Raw genomic sequence first — 16,920 nt, 5'->3', positions numbered from 1 at the left:
CGCGGAGGGGTTTGCCGAAAAGGGAGCGTAAGTAGAATTGCGTTTGATCTCCATCCCGCCCAGGAGAACTTGTGATGGGAGGAAGGTGCCGCTCCCAGGAGAGCCAGTGACCGGGCAGGGACACGGGGCAGAGATCCAGGGGACAATGATCCTTGGGACAGTGCTGGGGCAGCCCCTGCACCCCACACATGGTCCAGGCCTCGGGCCAAGCGCTGCCTGGGGGCCACCAACCTGTTGGTGGCATCTCAAGAGCATCCTTCTGTCTCCGCTGCGTGGCCCTGCCTGCTGCTGTCTGCAACGGGTGGCGGGTATGGCAGGTGTAAATCTGGCAGGGGTGCAGGGCATGAGTCTCAGCAGTAGCAGCAGCTCAGCTGTGTGTTTCTTGGTGACCCGTGTGTTTAGAGACTGGCCTCTGGTGGGATCTCCAGGACTCTTAGTCCTTCGCAGTAGAGTGCTGTGATCCAGGAGGGCAGAGGAGAGGGTCAAGGGAATGTATTTTTTGCCTTTCACTGCCACATCCGTCTCCTTAGGCACTGTCGGGCTGTGGTGGTGTATCGCTTCTTTCACTGACGGAAGTCCTTCATTTCAAGTTTGCAAAGTGGCACTTTGGGAAACATTGTAACTGTGTGTTCTTAGTGCTGCTGCCCTAGTGCTATCCACGAAACAGGGTGTCGTGACACAGATAGAAAGTCGGCACCCACCTCGCATCTTAACACAGGTGCTGTGCTTGGTGGTCTGATATCACAAGACAGATCATTGGGTTTTTTGGCTGCCTGGCACCAACCTGGGGTGCAAAGGCAAGACTGGGGCATAGCTGAAAGGCTTGGTATTATGAAAAAGTGTAGGAAGTGACTGGGAACGAGCTCCTCTCTCCTCTGTAGACAGACGCTTCCTTAGCAAATCCATAGCAAAGGTACTGGAGGCAGGAAAGAGCTCTGTAAGGCACGGTGGAGTCCTTCAGTGGAAGGGAGACATGACTGACATCATGGTCACCAGAGGACCCCGATAGTGAAGACTGAATCCCGATCTTGAACTGAAAATCCCAAGGAAGCAGTGAAGAGAACAGAGCCCCAGGTGTGGTGGGCTGTCAGAAATGCACACTGCCAAACAGCAAAGGCTTTTGAGAAGTTACTCAGCTCATACTGCACCAGAGAGAGGTGTCTTCAGTCTAGAGGCTCTTGACTCATCAGAAGTCAAAATGAGATTGGATGTCATCTTTCCAACAGGAGATAGAAAGAGGAGGTGTTTCTCATAAGTATCCAAAACATGGAAGAGTCTGGATGACTGTGGCAGGTTGTCTTTCAATCTGACAGCATATGCCTTCTACAAAATGGTGAGATTTTCTTGGTTGGCAGAAAGCTGAACTTTCTCAGGAGTTTGTCTGAACCAGCTGTTGCTTTGAATGAAGTCCAGGGAAAGTTGGGAAACAGCTCTTCTCACATCTGATGTGCAGTTAATGCTGCGTGTCATCAGCCTTGGAGTAGTCTGTCAAGTCCAGGAAGGTTGAGCCTCCTGCTGCTACTCGACATGGATGCTGAATGTAAGGAGCATGGTAAGACTGTGAGGAACACATCGACAAGTGTCAGCTTCACAGGTGGAGGGCAAAGTGCCCTATGGAGGATGTGGACTTGGAAAAAAGATCTTGAAGCCGCAGTGGTGTAAACTTGCTTGGGTCAGAAAGAAGTTATGGGAGTTCCTGGGTCAATCACATCAGATGCTGTGAAGGATTTCTGGAATGTTCCTAAGGGTGTCTGGTCCTTGTGTGTGACTTAAAGGAGATCATCCAGTCAGTGAGCAGGAAACCTGCTTGATCCCACCCAGGAAAAGCACAGCAGAGCTCCTTCGGTAGCTTGCTCGGGCATGACAAAGGCAAAATTTCTGGTGGTGGCTGGTGGGGTCATTGTGCCAGGTAATGTCTACTCAAACACAGGCAAGAATTTGGGCGCAAGATGTTTTACTGGAGAAGGATGAAGCGGTTACTATGCTAATAAAGGATGTAACAGCTTTCCTCCTAACTTTAGAAGGGCTTGAAGCAGACAAGCTCAGTGTACCTGGCAGTTGCACGTGATGAGTCCACAGAGGTAGGTTATGGGATTGCCAGAGCACTGTTATGGTTTTGGTGTTCCCAGGACTCTGTCAATGTTTGTGTGAGTAGCCAAATGTAAGAGGCAGAGGCAGCTCCTAATCAGTGGTGCTGGCCTCGCCTCCAGCATGGTGAACCTCGTGGTATTTGAGAAGGAGCTCTTTTCACTACTATTACAAAGACGGCTCTTGCACTAATGCAGCAAGTGAACTGTGAATTAGGTGCAGAATGGTGGCAGCCCAGGAGCCAACCGTGCTGTCTTCTCCTTGCTCCCTGCCCTTTGGCAGTCCCCTCCTTCAGGGTGTGACGCGTTGGGAATGCTCTGACACTTCAAAAAGCACAAGCAGCAGGTCTGCATTAATACTGCCCCTTAAAGCACATGGTCACAAGGGGCTGTAATGAGGCCGCTGAATTTCCTAGCGCAGGTGTTCCCTTGGGCAGGTAGTACAGAACACCCAGTGCTATCTTGGGTAGCAGGAAATGGAGCCAGCGTGACGGCCAGGTCACACTTCACACTTCTTGTGTCCTGGCACAACATGGTGGCACTGCACAGCCGGGAACCTTGAAGATCTTGGGAAGCATCAACTGGTGAGGAGGTCCAGGTGATGACCACCAAATGCTAGTGCCGTCATCATTGCTGTAAGGATGTGGAAATCCAGGGGAGAGAAAACACAAGAGAAAGAGAAAGAGCATCCTTAACTTTGCACACCAGAAACAGAGTGCTGGTTCTGACCTGGCCTGGAGCAGGGAGATAGCTCCCAAGAGATCTCCAGGTCTGCAGATTTGACTCAGCAAAACCACTCGCCTGCCCTCCAGGCTGGGTGATTCTCACTTGGAAAGTTTCCTGCGTGCATGAGAGCCGCTTTCTGTGCGGGGAAGTGCAATGCTTCCTGTTTTTCTACAGCGCTGCTCCCTCCTCCGGTTCCTCAGGCAGGCTGGCAGTCGCTATCACGTCTGGGTGAAGTCTCTCCTTTGTTTGCTCTACTGTTTCGCCAGAACGACTCTTGATATATTTTTTTTTATCTCCACGTTTGTTCTCCGGCTGCCACGTCGCCCGTGTGTTCACAGGGCAAGGTGGCGTGAGGAGCTGCCAGGAGCGCAGGTGTGGGTTGCTTGTGACAGATCCCAGAAAAAAAAATTATAGCTGTGTGATATGCGAGTTGGTTTTGTGGTTATGCGTAGAGTAAGGATCTGTTTCACGGCGTCTTTTCCCTTCCTTGCTGCTGCAGAACAGGCATTGTTTGGGCCGTGTCCACTTCAACACCTCCATGGTGGGTATTGCACCTGGCAGTAGTGTGACCAAACTGAATAAAGCCAAACCGTTTCCTTTGCTCAGTGGCGGTCTTGCATGTTGAATTATTAATCTATAGGTACTGACCAATAAGTGATTCTCTGCAAGGCAAGACTTAAAAGCAGATCTGGCCTTAACCACAATTTTGTGGTTAAGAGGCAACAGTCTCAAGAGGTGACTTCCTCGACCTTTCAAGGAAGGGTCTTGTGCCTTTAAAAAAAGAACAATCCCAACCACACACACACACAAAACCCCAAACAACAAAAGCCAACATCTATATATAATATGCAAAACCTACGGGGGACCGCGCAAGCTGACATGATGTCACTGGCTTTCTCTGCCAGCCTTTCACATGCCGTGGAGGCGAGGACGCTTTACAGCGGGGCTCTGTGGTTTGGCGTGCGATCGCACAGAGCTGTGCTTGGGGTCGCAGGGCTGCTGCGGATCCCCAGGCAGCCCAGCTCTGCGGCAGAGGTCTACTGGTGCGCTAGAAGTGGATCCAAAACTTCTCCCATTGCCACGCTTATAATGCTGCTGGGTTTTTTTTGAAGTTCTCGCCAGGCACAGTTGGGGGAGGTCTGCTGAATGCAGCATCTATGTGAGAAGAAAAATAGCCTATTTAAATGTCAGTAGCTAAGCCCAAATCCGGTGTGAGAGTGCATGCATCTACTTGTGTGGTATGAGTAATAACTCAAAAGACAGGCCTCATATTTAACTAGCTATAAAAGTCTTGGCTGAGCATTAGGCCCTTCCAAGTGCAAGCACAGCTGGGGTGCTTACCCCAAAGGGCAGTGAAAGGGCTGTACCAGTGGAAAGCATCCTCACGGTGCGTCTGCTGTGGCACTGTACTGGAGAGTGTTTGCTTGATTTGTTAAAATGAAGTCGCGTTACTTCAAGTGCTGTTGCTATGGGCAGGCTGGCAGAGAACAGGAACTCAGCGAGTGAACCTGGAGCATATCGTCGTGCAGCCAGAGTGTCCAGATGAGCAGGTTGGGCTCTGAAGTGCCAGCATGAGAAAGCCTGAGAAGTCCCCATTTTGTCTGTGGTAAACTGTGGCTGGGCAGGACCTCATTGGCTTCAGAGACTTTCTGTGACTCCTCTGATATCATCTGTTTCAGGATCAGGCTGCTCAGGTGGCCTTTTCCCCTGAACAACTGCATGCTTTCTGGCTGGGTTGGCAGGTGACAGATGTTTGCTAATCTTGATCTAGCTCTAATTTGTGTCCTTTTTTTGTTTGGTTATTCGAGCATGCACAAGCCTGTTGCACTACTTGGATCACCTCAGCCTCCATATAGAGCTTCAGCTAACTCTTCCTATCCTAAACTAAACATGAGAGATTTCAGTGATGGCTGGGATGCTGGCTTAGGGGGTCCTGTTTGACCAGCCCTGCCAAACACAGCCAAAGGACAACATTGGTGGTGGTCTGAGCTACCACAGAAACTCATCCTAAAGAGCAGCAGTCTGTACTTTGGGTTCTTCCTATATCAGATACTCATGTTAACAGCATTAATACCTTAGCTCATCCACTGTCAGGTAAAATTGCAGCTGCTCTGTGATTAACTGTGCAGAGGATAAACCCACAAGATAGCACTGTCTTCAGAAATGGCTCCAGAAGTTTTGCAATCTCTGGGTGTTTTGCTGCAACAAGTAACGTTTGCGAGACACATGATGTGCAGTGTGTCAGCTACTGCCTGTGACAATTTAGGAGTTCAGGAGTTACGTTAGTGCACTGCTACTGGCATCCCAGTGATGTAAAAGCAACAACTTGTGTTGCTGGTGTTTGCCCTTTAGAAACGAGTACTGTGTTGAAGTTCACCCACGTGAATTTGCTTCTCTGCAGGCAACATGGTGGAGTGGTGTTTGCCCCAAGATATTGATTTAGAAGGTGTGGAATTCAAATCCATGGCGAGCGGGTCTCACAAAATCCAGTCAGACTTCATGTGAGTATGTCTGAGCTCTATTACTGCTTCTTTCTCTTAGCTGTACATCTACGTCACCATCCCATAATTCAGAATGTGCAAGAAAAATACCACCTATGAAGTTAAGTTCCTGCATAAACATGAGCTAAAGATACTCTTCAGATACTCTTAACATCATGTCAAGTACCAGTATGGGATCTGCTGTATGGCAGCTGTGGCTGTGGAGGTCAGCTGGTGAATAGGGCAGGCCAGCTTCTCACTGGTGTGCAAATTTTATTGCGTTTTGGGCAAATCATACCACACTGCCACTATTGGGACTGCCAGCAGGGGCCTAGGGCGAAGGGGAAAGAATGGCAGAACTGAAATGGAAATGATTTTGCAGAAAACTGGACTTAGAAACAGGCTTTTAATCCTCTCCATGCTTTTGGATACTTTAAATGTTGTGACAACCAGTCCTTGCTCACTTTCGTCTTCCTTCAGTGGAAAGACATAAGCTAGGAATTTTCAGCGTTCCTGTCCTTTTACCAACCCAGTGTCGCAATGCAGCAGTGTTTTGCAGTGAATTGCAGCATCACAATTCATTCTGGTCAGGAACAACAGTTACATTCTCAAAGGCATGTGAACTGAACCCTTGCACTCAGCTGGATGGAGTATGCTTCAACCTGCTGGCACCCAAAACATGACTTAGGTAACTCGGCTGTACTCACAACTATGTGCACTGCAGGCCTTTCTTGGAAAAAGGACACTGCATTGATTGGGTCCTGCATGCTCTGATAGTCTTCTTTCCAAGTTATTCCCCTACCTGTGTTCCTTACCAGCCTGTGACATGGCTGGTAGAGGCTTTAGTGGTTAGAGGAACTGGAAACTCATCCCTTAAATGTCCTGTCTTGTTCCCGGGAGGGTTAGGACACCCAAGGCCTTCCCCAGCCCTTCAAATAGCAAGCTGTGATTGCAGAGGGTTCACTGAAAGAAGGAACTGTGTTCCCAAATCAGTATTTTTAGCAGTCTTTATCTTTCCCTTCCCTCTTTTTAGCATTAACCTTTGTGTCAAATTTTTGTCCCCAGCTATTTCCGGAAAGGGCTCTGTTTTGGCCTGGCCTGCTTTGCCAACATGCCTGTGGAGAGCGAGCTGGAGCGTGGTGCCCGCATGAAGTCCGTGGGGATTCTCTGCCCTTCCTACACCCTGCTGTATAGGTACATGCACTTCCTGGAGAACCAGGTCAGGTGAGTGCCCTTGGGCATGGGAATGGGCCTGGCCACTCCCTATCTGGGACAGGTTACATTGCCTCCATGTTTTAGGCATGAGTGAGGATTTGGCTACAAAGTCGAGCTATGATTTCCTTGAGTGACCACTTCTCCAGGAAGAGTTGCACGTTCACAACAGGAAGGAGACAAGGAACAGATTAGCAGCAGCCTGTTCATTGCTAACAGGCTACTCAAATGCTATCCAAACCTTACTTATCTTGTGTGGACATAAGTGTCAAGGGGAGAGTTGAGAGGACAAGAAGTTCCCCTTTTCTCCTGAAAACCATTTTACGAAGGGCTCACAGAAGGCTTCTAAACTTACGATGGTGGTCTTGGCTAGGTGTGGGCTTCAGCTGTCTTGAGTGGACCTGGCACAGAAAATGGTGATGGTAGCATGGGGAGCTGTTCCTGCCTGAGCATATTTAAAGCAGAATCAGTCCTGTGCATACATCAGCTCACTGTCTGCTTCAGTCCTGCCTGTGTGCTGTGGCTGCAGTGAAAGCTGGTGTTGGTCCTCATGCTTAGGCTGCCCTCCTGGGTAAATCTGTGCAGCTGAGGCACTTTGAGCACCCCAGAGCTCCTTTGCTGGCTGGGAAAGCAGATGTTGGCTGGGAAAGCAGATGTTGGCAGGGGGCAAGGCACTAAATAGTAGAATCTGGAGACATTACAGATCTGCCCTTTTTTCCTTTCTTTTCCAGACACCAGCTGGAGATGCCAGGGCACTACTCCCATCTAGAGGCATTTTATGATGACAAGAAAGGAGTTCTCCCGGATAGCAAGGGCACCCCTACCTCTCAGCAACCTGTCCACTGGCTGCCGTCCATCCACAGATACATGTACCCAGAGATGAAGGTGAGGCAGGCGCTCTGAGGCTTGCAGGAATGGGCAGTGGGCTGCTGCTCCTTGCTGGAGTCTCATACTTCTTTACATAAGCAGTCACTCCAGCGCTTTGTAGGCTGCTTTCAGTAAGATTTTGTTACTTGGACTGTTACAAGCTGCAGCTCTCTCATCGCTGTGAGCTGGTCTTGCTCCCACATTTAGACTTAGCATCTGTGCATGTGTCCCTGTTTCACCTCTGAGCTGTTTTCTTCCCTTTCCCTCCACCTGCAGATCACACACCCTGCTGGCTGCATGTCTCAGTTCATCAAATTCTTCGGTGAGCAGATCCTCGTCCTCTGGAAGTTTGCCCTGCTGCGCAAGCGCATATTGATATTTTCACCGCCCCCAGTTGGAGTTGTCTGCTACAGAGGTATGTTTCCAGGGACACCACGGAGCTCTGATGTGGTAGGCTGAAGTGCTGCAGAAATGGCTGTGGGTACTGAGGGGACAGACATCCTGCAGGTCTTCAAAATCCATCACAGCCATTCCTTGTGAAGATACCGTTCAGCCTGCATTTACCCATTTCCCACAAAATGCTTTTCCTCAGGTCTTGTGGGTAAGAACATACCTAGCACTGTCAAACACAGGTCCTGTCGGCACAGGACAGTAAGAGTGCTGAATGAGTCTGTGGAATCCAGAACATGGGATTCCTATAGGAAAACTGGTTATATCCCATCCAAACCAGGATGTCCCCACTTGAGAAGTTCTGGCGTTCAGGGGCATTTCAAAGCTCTAACCATAGAAACGTGCAGGAGAATTGGGTAAGCGGGGCTCAGGATGCCCTCGAGGGAATACTGACAGCATCTCTGGATGTACTCCTCTTGTCCACAGTGTATTGCTGCTGTTGCCTTGCCAATGTTTCTCTGCCTGGTCTTGGAGGAACTGTCCCAGAGTCCAAACCGTTCTTCTACGTGAATGTGGCAGACATAGAAATGCTGGAGACAGAAGTATCATATGTGGCCTGTAAGTATGATGGATCAGGCATGACGCTTTTAACTTCAGGCTGCAAAATGTCTTCAGACACCAGACTGTGGGATAAAACTGATGAGAAATACGATGTGCCTGGAATGACTAACTACAAAAGCAGGAGAGAACAGTTGGTCTGCTGGGAAACCAATGTGCTGCTCTGAAAATCGTCTCTTGATTTGACAGGTACAACAGAAAAGATCTTTGAGGAGAAACGCGATCTCTATGATGTCTATGTGGACAACCAGAATGTGAAGACGCATCACGAGCATCTGCAGCCGCTCCTGAAAATCAACAATGCTGACAAGGAGAAGTACCGACGGCTCAATGACCAGAGGTAATAAGACACCTGGTCCTGGCCCTCACAGGAGAGCAGTGTGATGTGGGATAAAGAGGACACTGCTCCTCTGTACTTTCCTTCTTGTCTTTTATTTTCAAAGTTTCCTACCGCTTCAGCTCATCTCTTTGAGATTCTGCTTCTGCTGTAGCTGAGTGGTATGAGAGCCCTGGGCACTCTGCAGACATCCAGTCACTCTGCCAGTGAGCTGATGGAGCAGATAGAAGGCCAGAAGAGAAGCAGAGGTTGTGACTCACCATTGGCTCACCACTGATTAGCAGCAGAACTGCAAACGGCCTGCTTTCTAGTCCAGTGCCTTATAAAGACTACCCTGTTGCCTCAGATTATCAGGGCAACACTGTTAGTCTGATCTCCAAGAAATGGATGTGAAGTTTGTAGTTGTAATCCTTGTCCTCTCATAATTCTTTGAGGTTCACTGTAGGTATCTGTGTTTAATCTGTCTCCCTTCTCTCAGGCAGATGTTAATGTATTCTCAAGAAGTAGGTGAGGATTGTAGCTCCTGTGAAGAGGACCTTTTCATCTTGTGAGTGGCTACCTCTAATATTTGATCACTGTTAGATTTAGGGAGCCTTTTTCGCTGATTTCATGTTGCACTGGTTTGGTATATTATGAAGCATCATGGTTAATGTAATTCCATAGTCAGCTCTCTTCCTCTAGGGATCCAAGAACCAAAGTGGCTCTTCCTCTTCAGATCATCTTCCTTTCAATTTGAGAAGCCAAATAAAACCATAAAGTCTCTCAAAAGCTGAGAGGCAGAAGGGAATTTTAAAATCCCAATTAGAGATGCTAAAATCCTCTCCTATTTTTGAAAACATAAGTACCATAGGGCTTTTCATGCCAGAGCATTTGGCTCAAGAAAGGACTGTGTCCGTGGGAAGCAGACACCGTACCATGCTGGTGCAGGTACAGTGTTGCGATAAGACCAGCACGTGAAGGATTGGCCCATTGATGTGGCTGGCTTTGTACTTGGCAAACAGGAAACAGAACTGGGTGTAGAGCATGAGGTGTAATTACAACAGAAATAGATTAAAACCACGCCCCTGCCACCTCCACTGCCTGTTGCTGCTGTTCACAGTCTGCAGCAGGTGAGAATTAATGGGATGAAACCGCGTGAATGGCTGTCGGGGCAGAGCTCTGCTCCTTGAGCTGCACAGATGCAGTCAGAGCTCTTTCTGAACAGCCTTGCGTGTTCCTAGGAAGGCACCAGGTTAAGAAGTAGCTCTCACTGCTGGATTTGGCTCCAGTAACACAGAATTTGTTTACCAGTGGCTTATTAAATGGATGACAACACTTGTTTTCTCCTTTCCATTACGGGAGCTATAGGTCCAATGTCCCCACTCGGTTACCACAAAGTACACATTAGCTGATAAGGTGCCTTGCTTCTGATGAGTGAAATGCCTACCATAAATCTATCAGCCAGGTGGAAGCACCACTGTAAACTAAAAGTTACTGCTTTATCTTTGTTTATTCTGGGTCATCCATAGTGGGGGTGGACAACTGTTAGAGAGTCGCCTAAGAGGGTGGGATCTGTGATTAAATCTGGGCTTAAATGCTGTTCTGGGTTCTGCTGCCTGTTTGGTAAATACACTGTCTTTTTGGGGGTCCAATGCCATCACCTGAGATTACTCTATCCTATAGGTTTTTCATGGAGCAGAACAACCGCATATTTCAGACACTGATGGAGGTGTCGGCCAGCCAGGACAAGACGCTGACAGCTGACCATGCACGGGGCATGGGCCTGGATCCCCAGGGGGATCGCAGTTTCCTTATGGACCTGCTGGAGGTGTATGGCATTGACGTGATGCTGGTCATTGACAACCCCTGCTGCACTTAAACCAAGGCCAAGAGAGATGGGGAATAAAGATCACTTTTTAAAGACTACCAGACATTGCTTAGGAGGATCACTGGAACTCACCACAGCCACTGGACGGATCTTATTTTATTTAATAACTTTATATGGAGAGTATTTATAATTTTGAAACAAGATGTGATTTTATTTTCTCCCCCTCAACTTCCCAGCGAGTTTTGGGAAGTTGTTTTTTGGTCTGCTTGTTTTTGTCTCCCGTTCTCTTTCATTTGGTGGTTTTTTTTTTTTTTATTTGCTTAGATAGGACCAGTGGCACCTTTGCACCAATCCTCACAGCTGCCAGTGATAACTAGGTGTTGGCCTAGCCTGGATACCTGAGGGCTGAAGACTTCAGGAAAGCACTTTGTCTGATGAGGACCAATGTGAAATGCTATAGCTGAGCTTTCAAGACTTGACTGGAAACCCCTCCTATCATCCCCTCTTCCACTTGGGTACTGAAGAGATCTTCAGCACAGGCTGTTAGTGCTCCAGTCCTATAAAACATCTCCTGTCCTACCATGTGTACTGGTGGGGATAGCTAAACCAATGACAAAAAACAGGACTCCTTTAAACACCCCTTACCCAACTTTGAGCGGCCGAGTTGGCATGAAGCCACCCTTGCTTGTCAATGGCAGAAGCAAGTTTGGGATAAGGGGGTGCTACAGGATCTTATGACTTTGCTTACCAGAGCAGCACGGTTTCACTTCCAGCATTTGAGGTGGTATAAACTGGCAAAGACTGTACCTACCTGTCTCAGAGCTGGAGAAGAGCACCATCTCCACTTAATTCCTCCTACCACTTCCTCTGGTTTTCAGTTGCATCACACCTGCTGCTTTGGTTTAAAAATCTTCAAACCAGCAAGATGGTCTCCCGTTTAACAGGGACCAACATCACTGAGCCACCTTGCACTCATGATGTTCTCCAGCCTCAGCTCAGATGGTGCTGAGCCGGACTGGGTTGAATAAGTATGCTTTAACTAATGTCACGAGCCCTTCCTGTGTAGCAGTTGGTACTTGGTCACTCCTTTGCTTTAACATTGTCTGCTGATCCTCCTTTTGGTGAGCAGCCTTCAGCCCTGCCTGCTGCTGTCCTTGGCTTGCAGGGGGAGACAGAGAGCAGTGTGGCCTTTCAGCTGGAATGGCTTTGCAGTTTGCAGGAGGCTCCCTTGGAGTTGGGTGCTCTTAGCTGGCACAGCTGCTGGAAGCAATGTATAACAGCAAGCCATTCTGTTTTTTTTTCCTGGGCAGAGAAGCTGTAGGAGCAGAGGAACGGCGTTTCTTATTCTTGTGCTGTGGAAAAAAGAGGATTCAGTTCATGCAGGACCAGTGGTTACCTCCAGGAAGGCTGTCTGGGTAACAAATAATCCAGTCTCTATGTGAAATCCAAGAATGGTGCTGTGGGTTCTAGGTGTGACGTACTGCTTTGCTTTGCCTGAAGTCCTTCAACCAGTAGCAGCATCAGCTTTAAGATCACTGTTCTTCCTGAAGCTGCTGCTTCTACTATAATAGACTTCAGCACCCTTGGAGCCTTTCTGCGGTTTGTAGAAACACAAACTGTAGCTGATGGATCAATTTATCCTAACAGTTTATGCGATAAGACACTCTTACCCACTAATTCTTTTTAAAACAGGCAAAGCAAATGTTCTCCAAGCAGACCCTCTGTCTCCCTCTGGAAGGAAGGAAGGAGGCTGGCATGTCCTGTTTTTCTGTGCAGGCTGTCTATGCAGCAAAGGGGTAGCTTTGCTTGCTGTGGACTCAGAGGTTTTAGTGAGGGGTGGGTTCAGGGGCCTCACAAGGCTCACTTAGTGCACAGTTCATTGGTATGAGCTTCAGCATATTACCTTCCTGTGATCTGCTGTCTCTAAGTAGTTGCTCCCTTGCCTGCTTTTCAGGGCTTTGGATGTTTTTGTACAGGAGAAAACATGCTGCTGCTTGTACTGCCAGTTGCTCACAACTGTAACATAATCATCCTTAGAAGGTTGGGGGGAGAATGGAGAAAGAGGAAAAATCAGAGCTGAATATCATTTAATGAAAAGATCAGTCTCTTTTCCTGGAGAAAAGGCTTTAGTTTTTTTAAATTGACACCTCTACTATAAAATTTACCCACGCTCTCTGTGCTTTTTTCTAAGTTCCACTTTAGCTTTAACACTGTCTAAAGATCCCTGAGGAAGTATAGCTGGCACTGTGTTGCTGTCACTTACTTAACTTCCTTCAGATATAAAAAGAGGAACTGAAACTAGTCACTAGCAATTCTTCCTCTCACTTTCTTGAGGGTTTGCTACATAGTTTAGCTGTGGTCAGCTGTTAATGACTTTCTGCTCTCTTTGATGTCCGTAGTTCTTTTGCTGAGCTAAATAGAAACCTTTCATTTGTCACTGAAATGTTACAGCCTTTGCAGTCAGAGGCTTTCCAGCACCCTGTGTTAGTGCTGTGTTCACAAGCTGTCAGAACATCAGGTCTGCCACACAGCGCTGCTAGAAACCACAGAGCAGAACCTCCTGAAACAACTATTTGACATTTATTAAACCTCTGCTTTCCAGAAACTAGGTCTTCAGTTGCTAGCAGTAGCGTGGGTGAAGCAGCATCAAAGGAAGCAGATTACTATAAAAGTAGCATCCATGCTACATCCCAGCTGGGTGGCTACAGCCTATTTTGCTCTTCCTTGTAGTTTTGCTTCTTTACAGGTTCTCTTGGCAGGTGACTGCGATGAAAGACAGAAAAATGGAACAGTCTTCTCTGCTAATCCTTCCTTGTTTGATTTGCTGCAAAAGAACTTTCCACCTGCACTCCCCTTTTCCAATAGGCATTGCTTTCATTGTTGTCACATGTGGAAAATCCTTGATCAACGGGTATGTAATATAAGCACATGGCTATGGCTTGGGCCACGAGGGCTTGTTCAGGCAGGCTGGTTTTATGTAGAACCGACTTCACTAAATCTTATCTTTCCGGGAGATGACAGAATTCAAGGTAAAAGAGTTAAGCACATACATTTTAAAATCCCCTCCTTGGCACTTAGTTGCTTTTTTGAATAGTAGCAGCTGGAAGAGGGACAGTTACTTGGTGTATTTTGAATTAAAAAAAGGGAGGAAAGTGTGGCATAAGGAAGGATATTGCTGATTACCGCAAAAATCCTCTTCTCCATTTGAAGTACTTTGCCTTTACAGTGGTGCCTTTCATTTCCTTGGTGTGATGGCTCTGGCCAGTTACTCGTGATCAGGTTGAATGGTCGTTGCAGTAACCATGTCTGTATCCTGTGCCCTGGTAGACACAGTCTGGCGTGTTCCTCTCTAACACCCAAGTCCTAGCTCAGCCATTGCAGGGTCTCAGTTGGTACTTGCTTGAGTTTAAACAGGAGAGCAAGGGCTTCATAGTTGTACCTTAAGTTGCACTAGAAATGTATAATCAAGTAATGAATTATTACTGCTTGCACTATCTGGATTGGAGGGTAAAGCTTAGGAGAGAAAAGTTTTAGATCTGACCAAGGGATACCATATGCCAGACATTTAAATCATGCAGAAGTCTTCTCACTGCAAGGTTAGGCCAAGCTGCATAGAGCCAAGTACAACTAAGAAGTGCAATGGATACTAGGAGAAAGGCGTTGTATTGAACTGTTGTTCAGATTTGTCTTAGAGACATGCTCATACCTTGTTTTCTGGCATATATGAAGTAGTTGTTCCGACGTGCGCTAGAGCTAAATGGTCCTGTCTCTCACAGATGAGCTCACCTATGCAGCAGCCTTAAGGGCAGAAGAAAGTTCCATCACCTTTTCAAGGGAAAGCATCTCACTGTACAGCTTGGTCTGTAAGGCAATGCTACTGTGAGACTTCAGTTTTAAGAACTGCCAAAGTTAATGGGCAAAAAGCTAGGAGTGGCTCTCTTGGTGACAGACTAGGCAAGGGACAGGCATGCTTTGCTCTGGGAGGCAGCAAGGCAGTGGTTTCTGGAACAGCAGGGCAAGAGCACACTGTCCTAATGCTAAAGTCTAGGTACAAAGCATGCACACTAACCCAAATTCTCTCATCGTGGCTATTATTTCTGAGTTGGTTGCTCTCTCTGTGCCCCACACCCCCAAGCTAGTGGTCTCGTAATTATGGGAGAAGGCAATACGCGTCTTCGGTGAGGGACTGAAAGGTACTGATGCAACAGAATGATACATCTGTCTAAACCAGAGGGTTCTAAATGCCTGTGAACCAGGATTTCGGGTCCTGGTTAATGCAACATGCCATTCGACTGGGAATTTTTAATCATGGTTAAAATAAACAGGTGCCTTGGGCTGGTCCATCATTAGGTTGTTCTCCTTTCTTTCTAATTATATTACTGTATACTAAGCCCTTCTAGAATGGACTGCAAGTTGAAGCCAGGGTAAGTGTTTTCGTGAGCGGGGTCTAGGATTTTACTACTCCTTCCTGCATTAGAGTTTGTATAAAGAACATTGCTTGTCTTGCTGTCAGCCAGAACCATGGGAACAGAGTCCTTTCCTCAACCCTGTAGATAATGGGTTCAGCCCTCTGCTTATTTTAAGTAATGCTTTTTCTCACACCTCCCCTCTGAATGTTGCAATTCAGAGCTCTAGAGCCACCCCATACTGAAAGACCTCTGAATTGTAGAGGAAGAGGAAAAAAATGACTTGAATGGTATTTACACAAGCTACTCAACTTACGCTGATATGAATATCTAAATACCAGCCTGTGTCTCAGCTGATCTTTGGTACTTTAACATCAGAACAGCATTAACAATACCAATCCTGAAGGGAGCTCTTGGTTACCCTCCAGCAAGGAATCACAGTGCAGTGGGAGCTGTGCATCTGGTACTATGGAAGAGAATTAGTTGTTTTCCCTGTAAAATGGTACAAATTAAGCAGCAGATAGTTCTCATCATCTCGCCCCTTGCAGCAGGCTGGTTGTAATTATAACAGCTCTGATGTTGTTTGCATCTTGCAGATGTGTGGTTGCTCCCATAGGCCTGTGGCTGTGTAGAGAAACTGCTTACTAAAACATGGGTATTTTTTTAATACGATTAAAGCTTACCTTTTTGAAATGGCTGCTGCCTTGTCTTTCCTGCCACTTGAGCAAAAGCATTGCTGATTTTATTGCAGAAGCATCAGCCTGATGAAACACTTAATTGCCGAGAACTGGCCCTGACTCTGAATGAGCCGGTGGCTGCAGAGCAACGGTCCGGGTGTCTCTGGCAAGCAAAAAGAGCAGAGCACAGCCAAATGTCCCTGGGAGAGTGACCCAGGGGTACACTGGGCACTTAATTGCTGCAGGTCAAAGGAAAGGCAGCACAACACAGGTCCTGTCACCACCATAACTATCAAAAAACTAGCAGGCTTCTACTCCCCTAGATTTTGGTCGAGAAAAGGAAGAGTGCTTGCCCCAACAGCTTAGGTAATTTGTTTCTCCACAGTATAGTCAAGAGAAGGACAGCATTCAGTCTGGTTGCAGCATCCTGCAGAAAAACAACCCTACTTCCCATTACCAAGCATTTTTCCTTTAGCAAGTCTCCAGCAGAGGATGCTCTTGCAGCAGCTGCAGTCTTTAGGGAAACTGCTGAAAGTCAATTCACTGCTGTCCTTATTTTGATTACAGCAAAGAATCAACAGATGAACTTAGACGAGATCAGAGTGCAACATGGGGAATATGTACAAACAACAATCACATCAGAAAAATAAGGATTTTTTTTCTCTCTTCCAGTAAGCAAGGCAGAATCACATGAACTTGTAAAATAATAAGAAGGGCAACAGATAACCTTGCCTAAGTCAATAATATTTCCTTTCTGCAATTAAAGCAAAGCTATAAAAAGCTCAGAAAAGCAACAAAACTAATTACGGTGCTGAGGCTCAAGGGGATGTAGGTTTCATAAGAAGTGGTGAGCACTGTTTACATTAGAGAAGAGCAACCAGACACAATGAATAATAGAAGTATTTTGGATGCACTTATCTGTGTTATACTACTACAGGAATAAAATGAATACTTAGAAAAACAAACAAACAAACAAAAAATACTCATTTGGCTTGTTAAAGAGTCTTTCCACATGTACATCATACAGCTTTGGGTCAATGATGGCATTTCCCAATTTGCTTCTGTGCAATATACCTAAACTTGATCAAAGGAATATATTTTGACTATATTATTAACTGGAACTCTGTGCTGTTCAATCTGGCAAGGTGACCAAAAATAAAACCCCAAAACATAAATATCCACATACATATGGGGAATCTTTAAGCTTCCTCTGAAGTTTTGTATCACCGCTCTCCAGTTTATTTTGTGACAGAGCAGATAACCAACCACCTGTTCTAATGTGCCAATTCCAACATTTCATAGACTTCCTTAGT

At 46.8% G+C, this 16,920-nt stretch overlaps 1 protein-coding gene across 1 annotated transcript; it reads left to right on the top strand.

Annotated features, from left to right (window-relative positions):
* Window positions 1-1,527: 1,527 nt before the first annotated feature.
* KIAA1147 (KIAA1147 ortholog) lies at window positions 1,528-10,575 on the top strand. Its single transcript, XM_010184928.1, has 9 exons — window positions 1,528-1,552; window positions 5,215-5,314; window positions 6,359-6,517; window positions 7,237-7,390; window positions 7,649-7,787; window positions 8,249-8,380; window positions 8,570-8,720; window positions 9,196-9,264; window positions 10,380-10,575. Exons 1-9 carry the CDS (start codon window positions 1,528-1,530, stop codon window positions 10,573-10,575), a joined length of 1,125 nt encoding a protein of 374 aa, XP_010183230.1.
* Window positions 10,576-16,920: the final 6,345 nt, after the last annotated feature.

This window comes from Mesitornis unicolor, unplaced genomic scaffold (genome assembly GCF_000695765.1).
Source record: "Mesitornis unicolor isolate BGI_N332 unplaced genomic scaffold, ASM69576v1 scaffold48365, whole genome shotgun sequence".
In the NCBI taxonomy this organism is placed as follows: domain Eukaryota; kingdom Metazoa; phylum Chordata; class Aves; order Mesitornithiformes; family Mesitornithidae; genus Mesitornis; species Mesitornis unicolor.
This window is presented reverse-complemented; position numbering and strand designations above follow the sequence as displayed.

Bases quoted from the DNA above. Each gene is read 5' to 3' on its own strand.
- KIAA1147 (XM_010184928.1), top strand. From the start codon at position 1,528: ATGGATGCTGAATGTAAGGAGCATG. The intron at 1,553-5,214 runs GTAAGACTGTGA...GCTTCTCTGCAG, and splicing joins TGCTGAATGTAAGGAGCATG to GCAACATGGTGGAGTGGTGT. The intron at 8,721-9,195 runs GTAATAAGACAC...CCCTTCTCTCAG, and splicing joins CGACGGCTCAATGACCAGAG to GCAGATGTTAATGTATTCTC.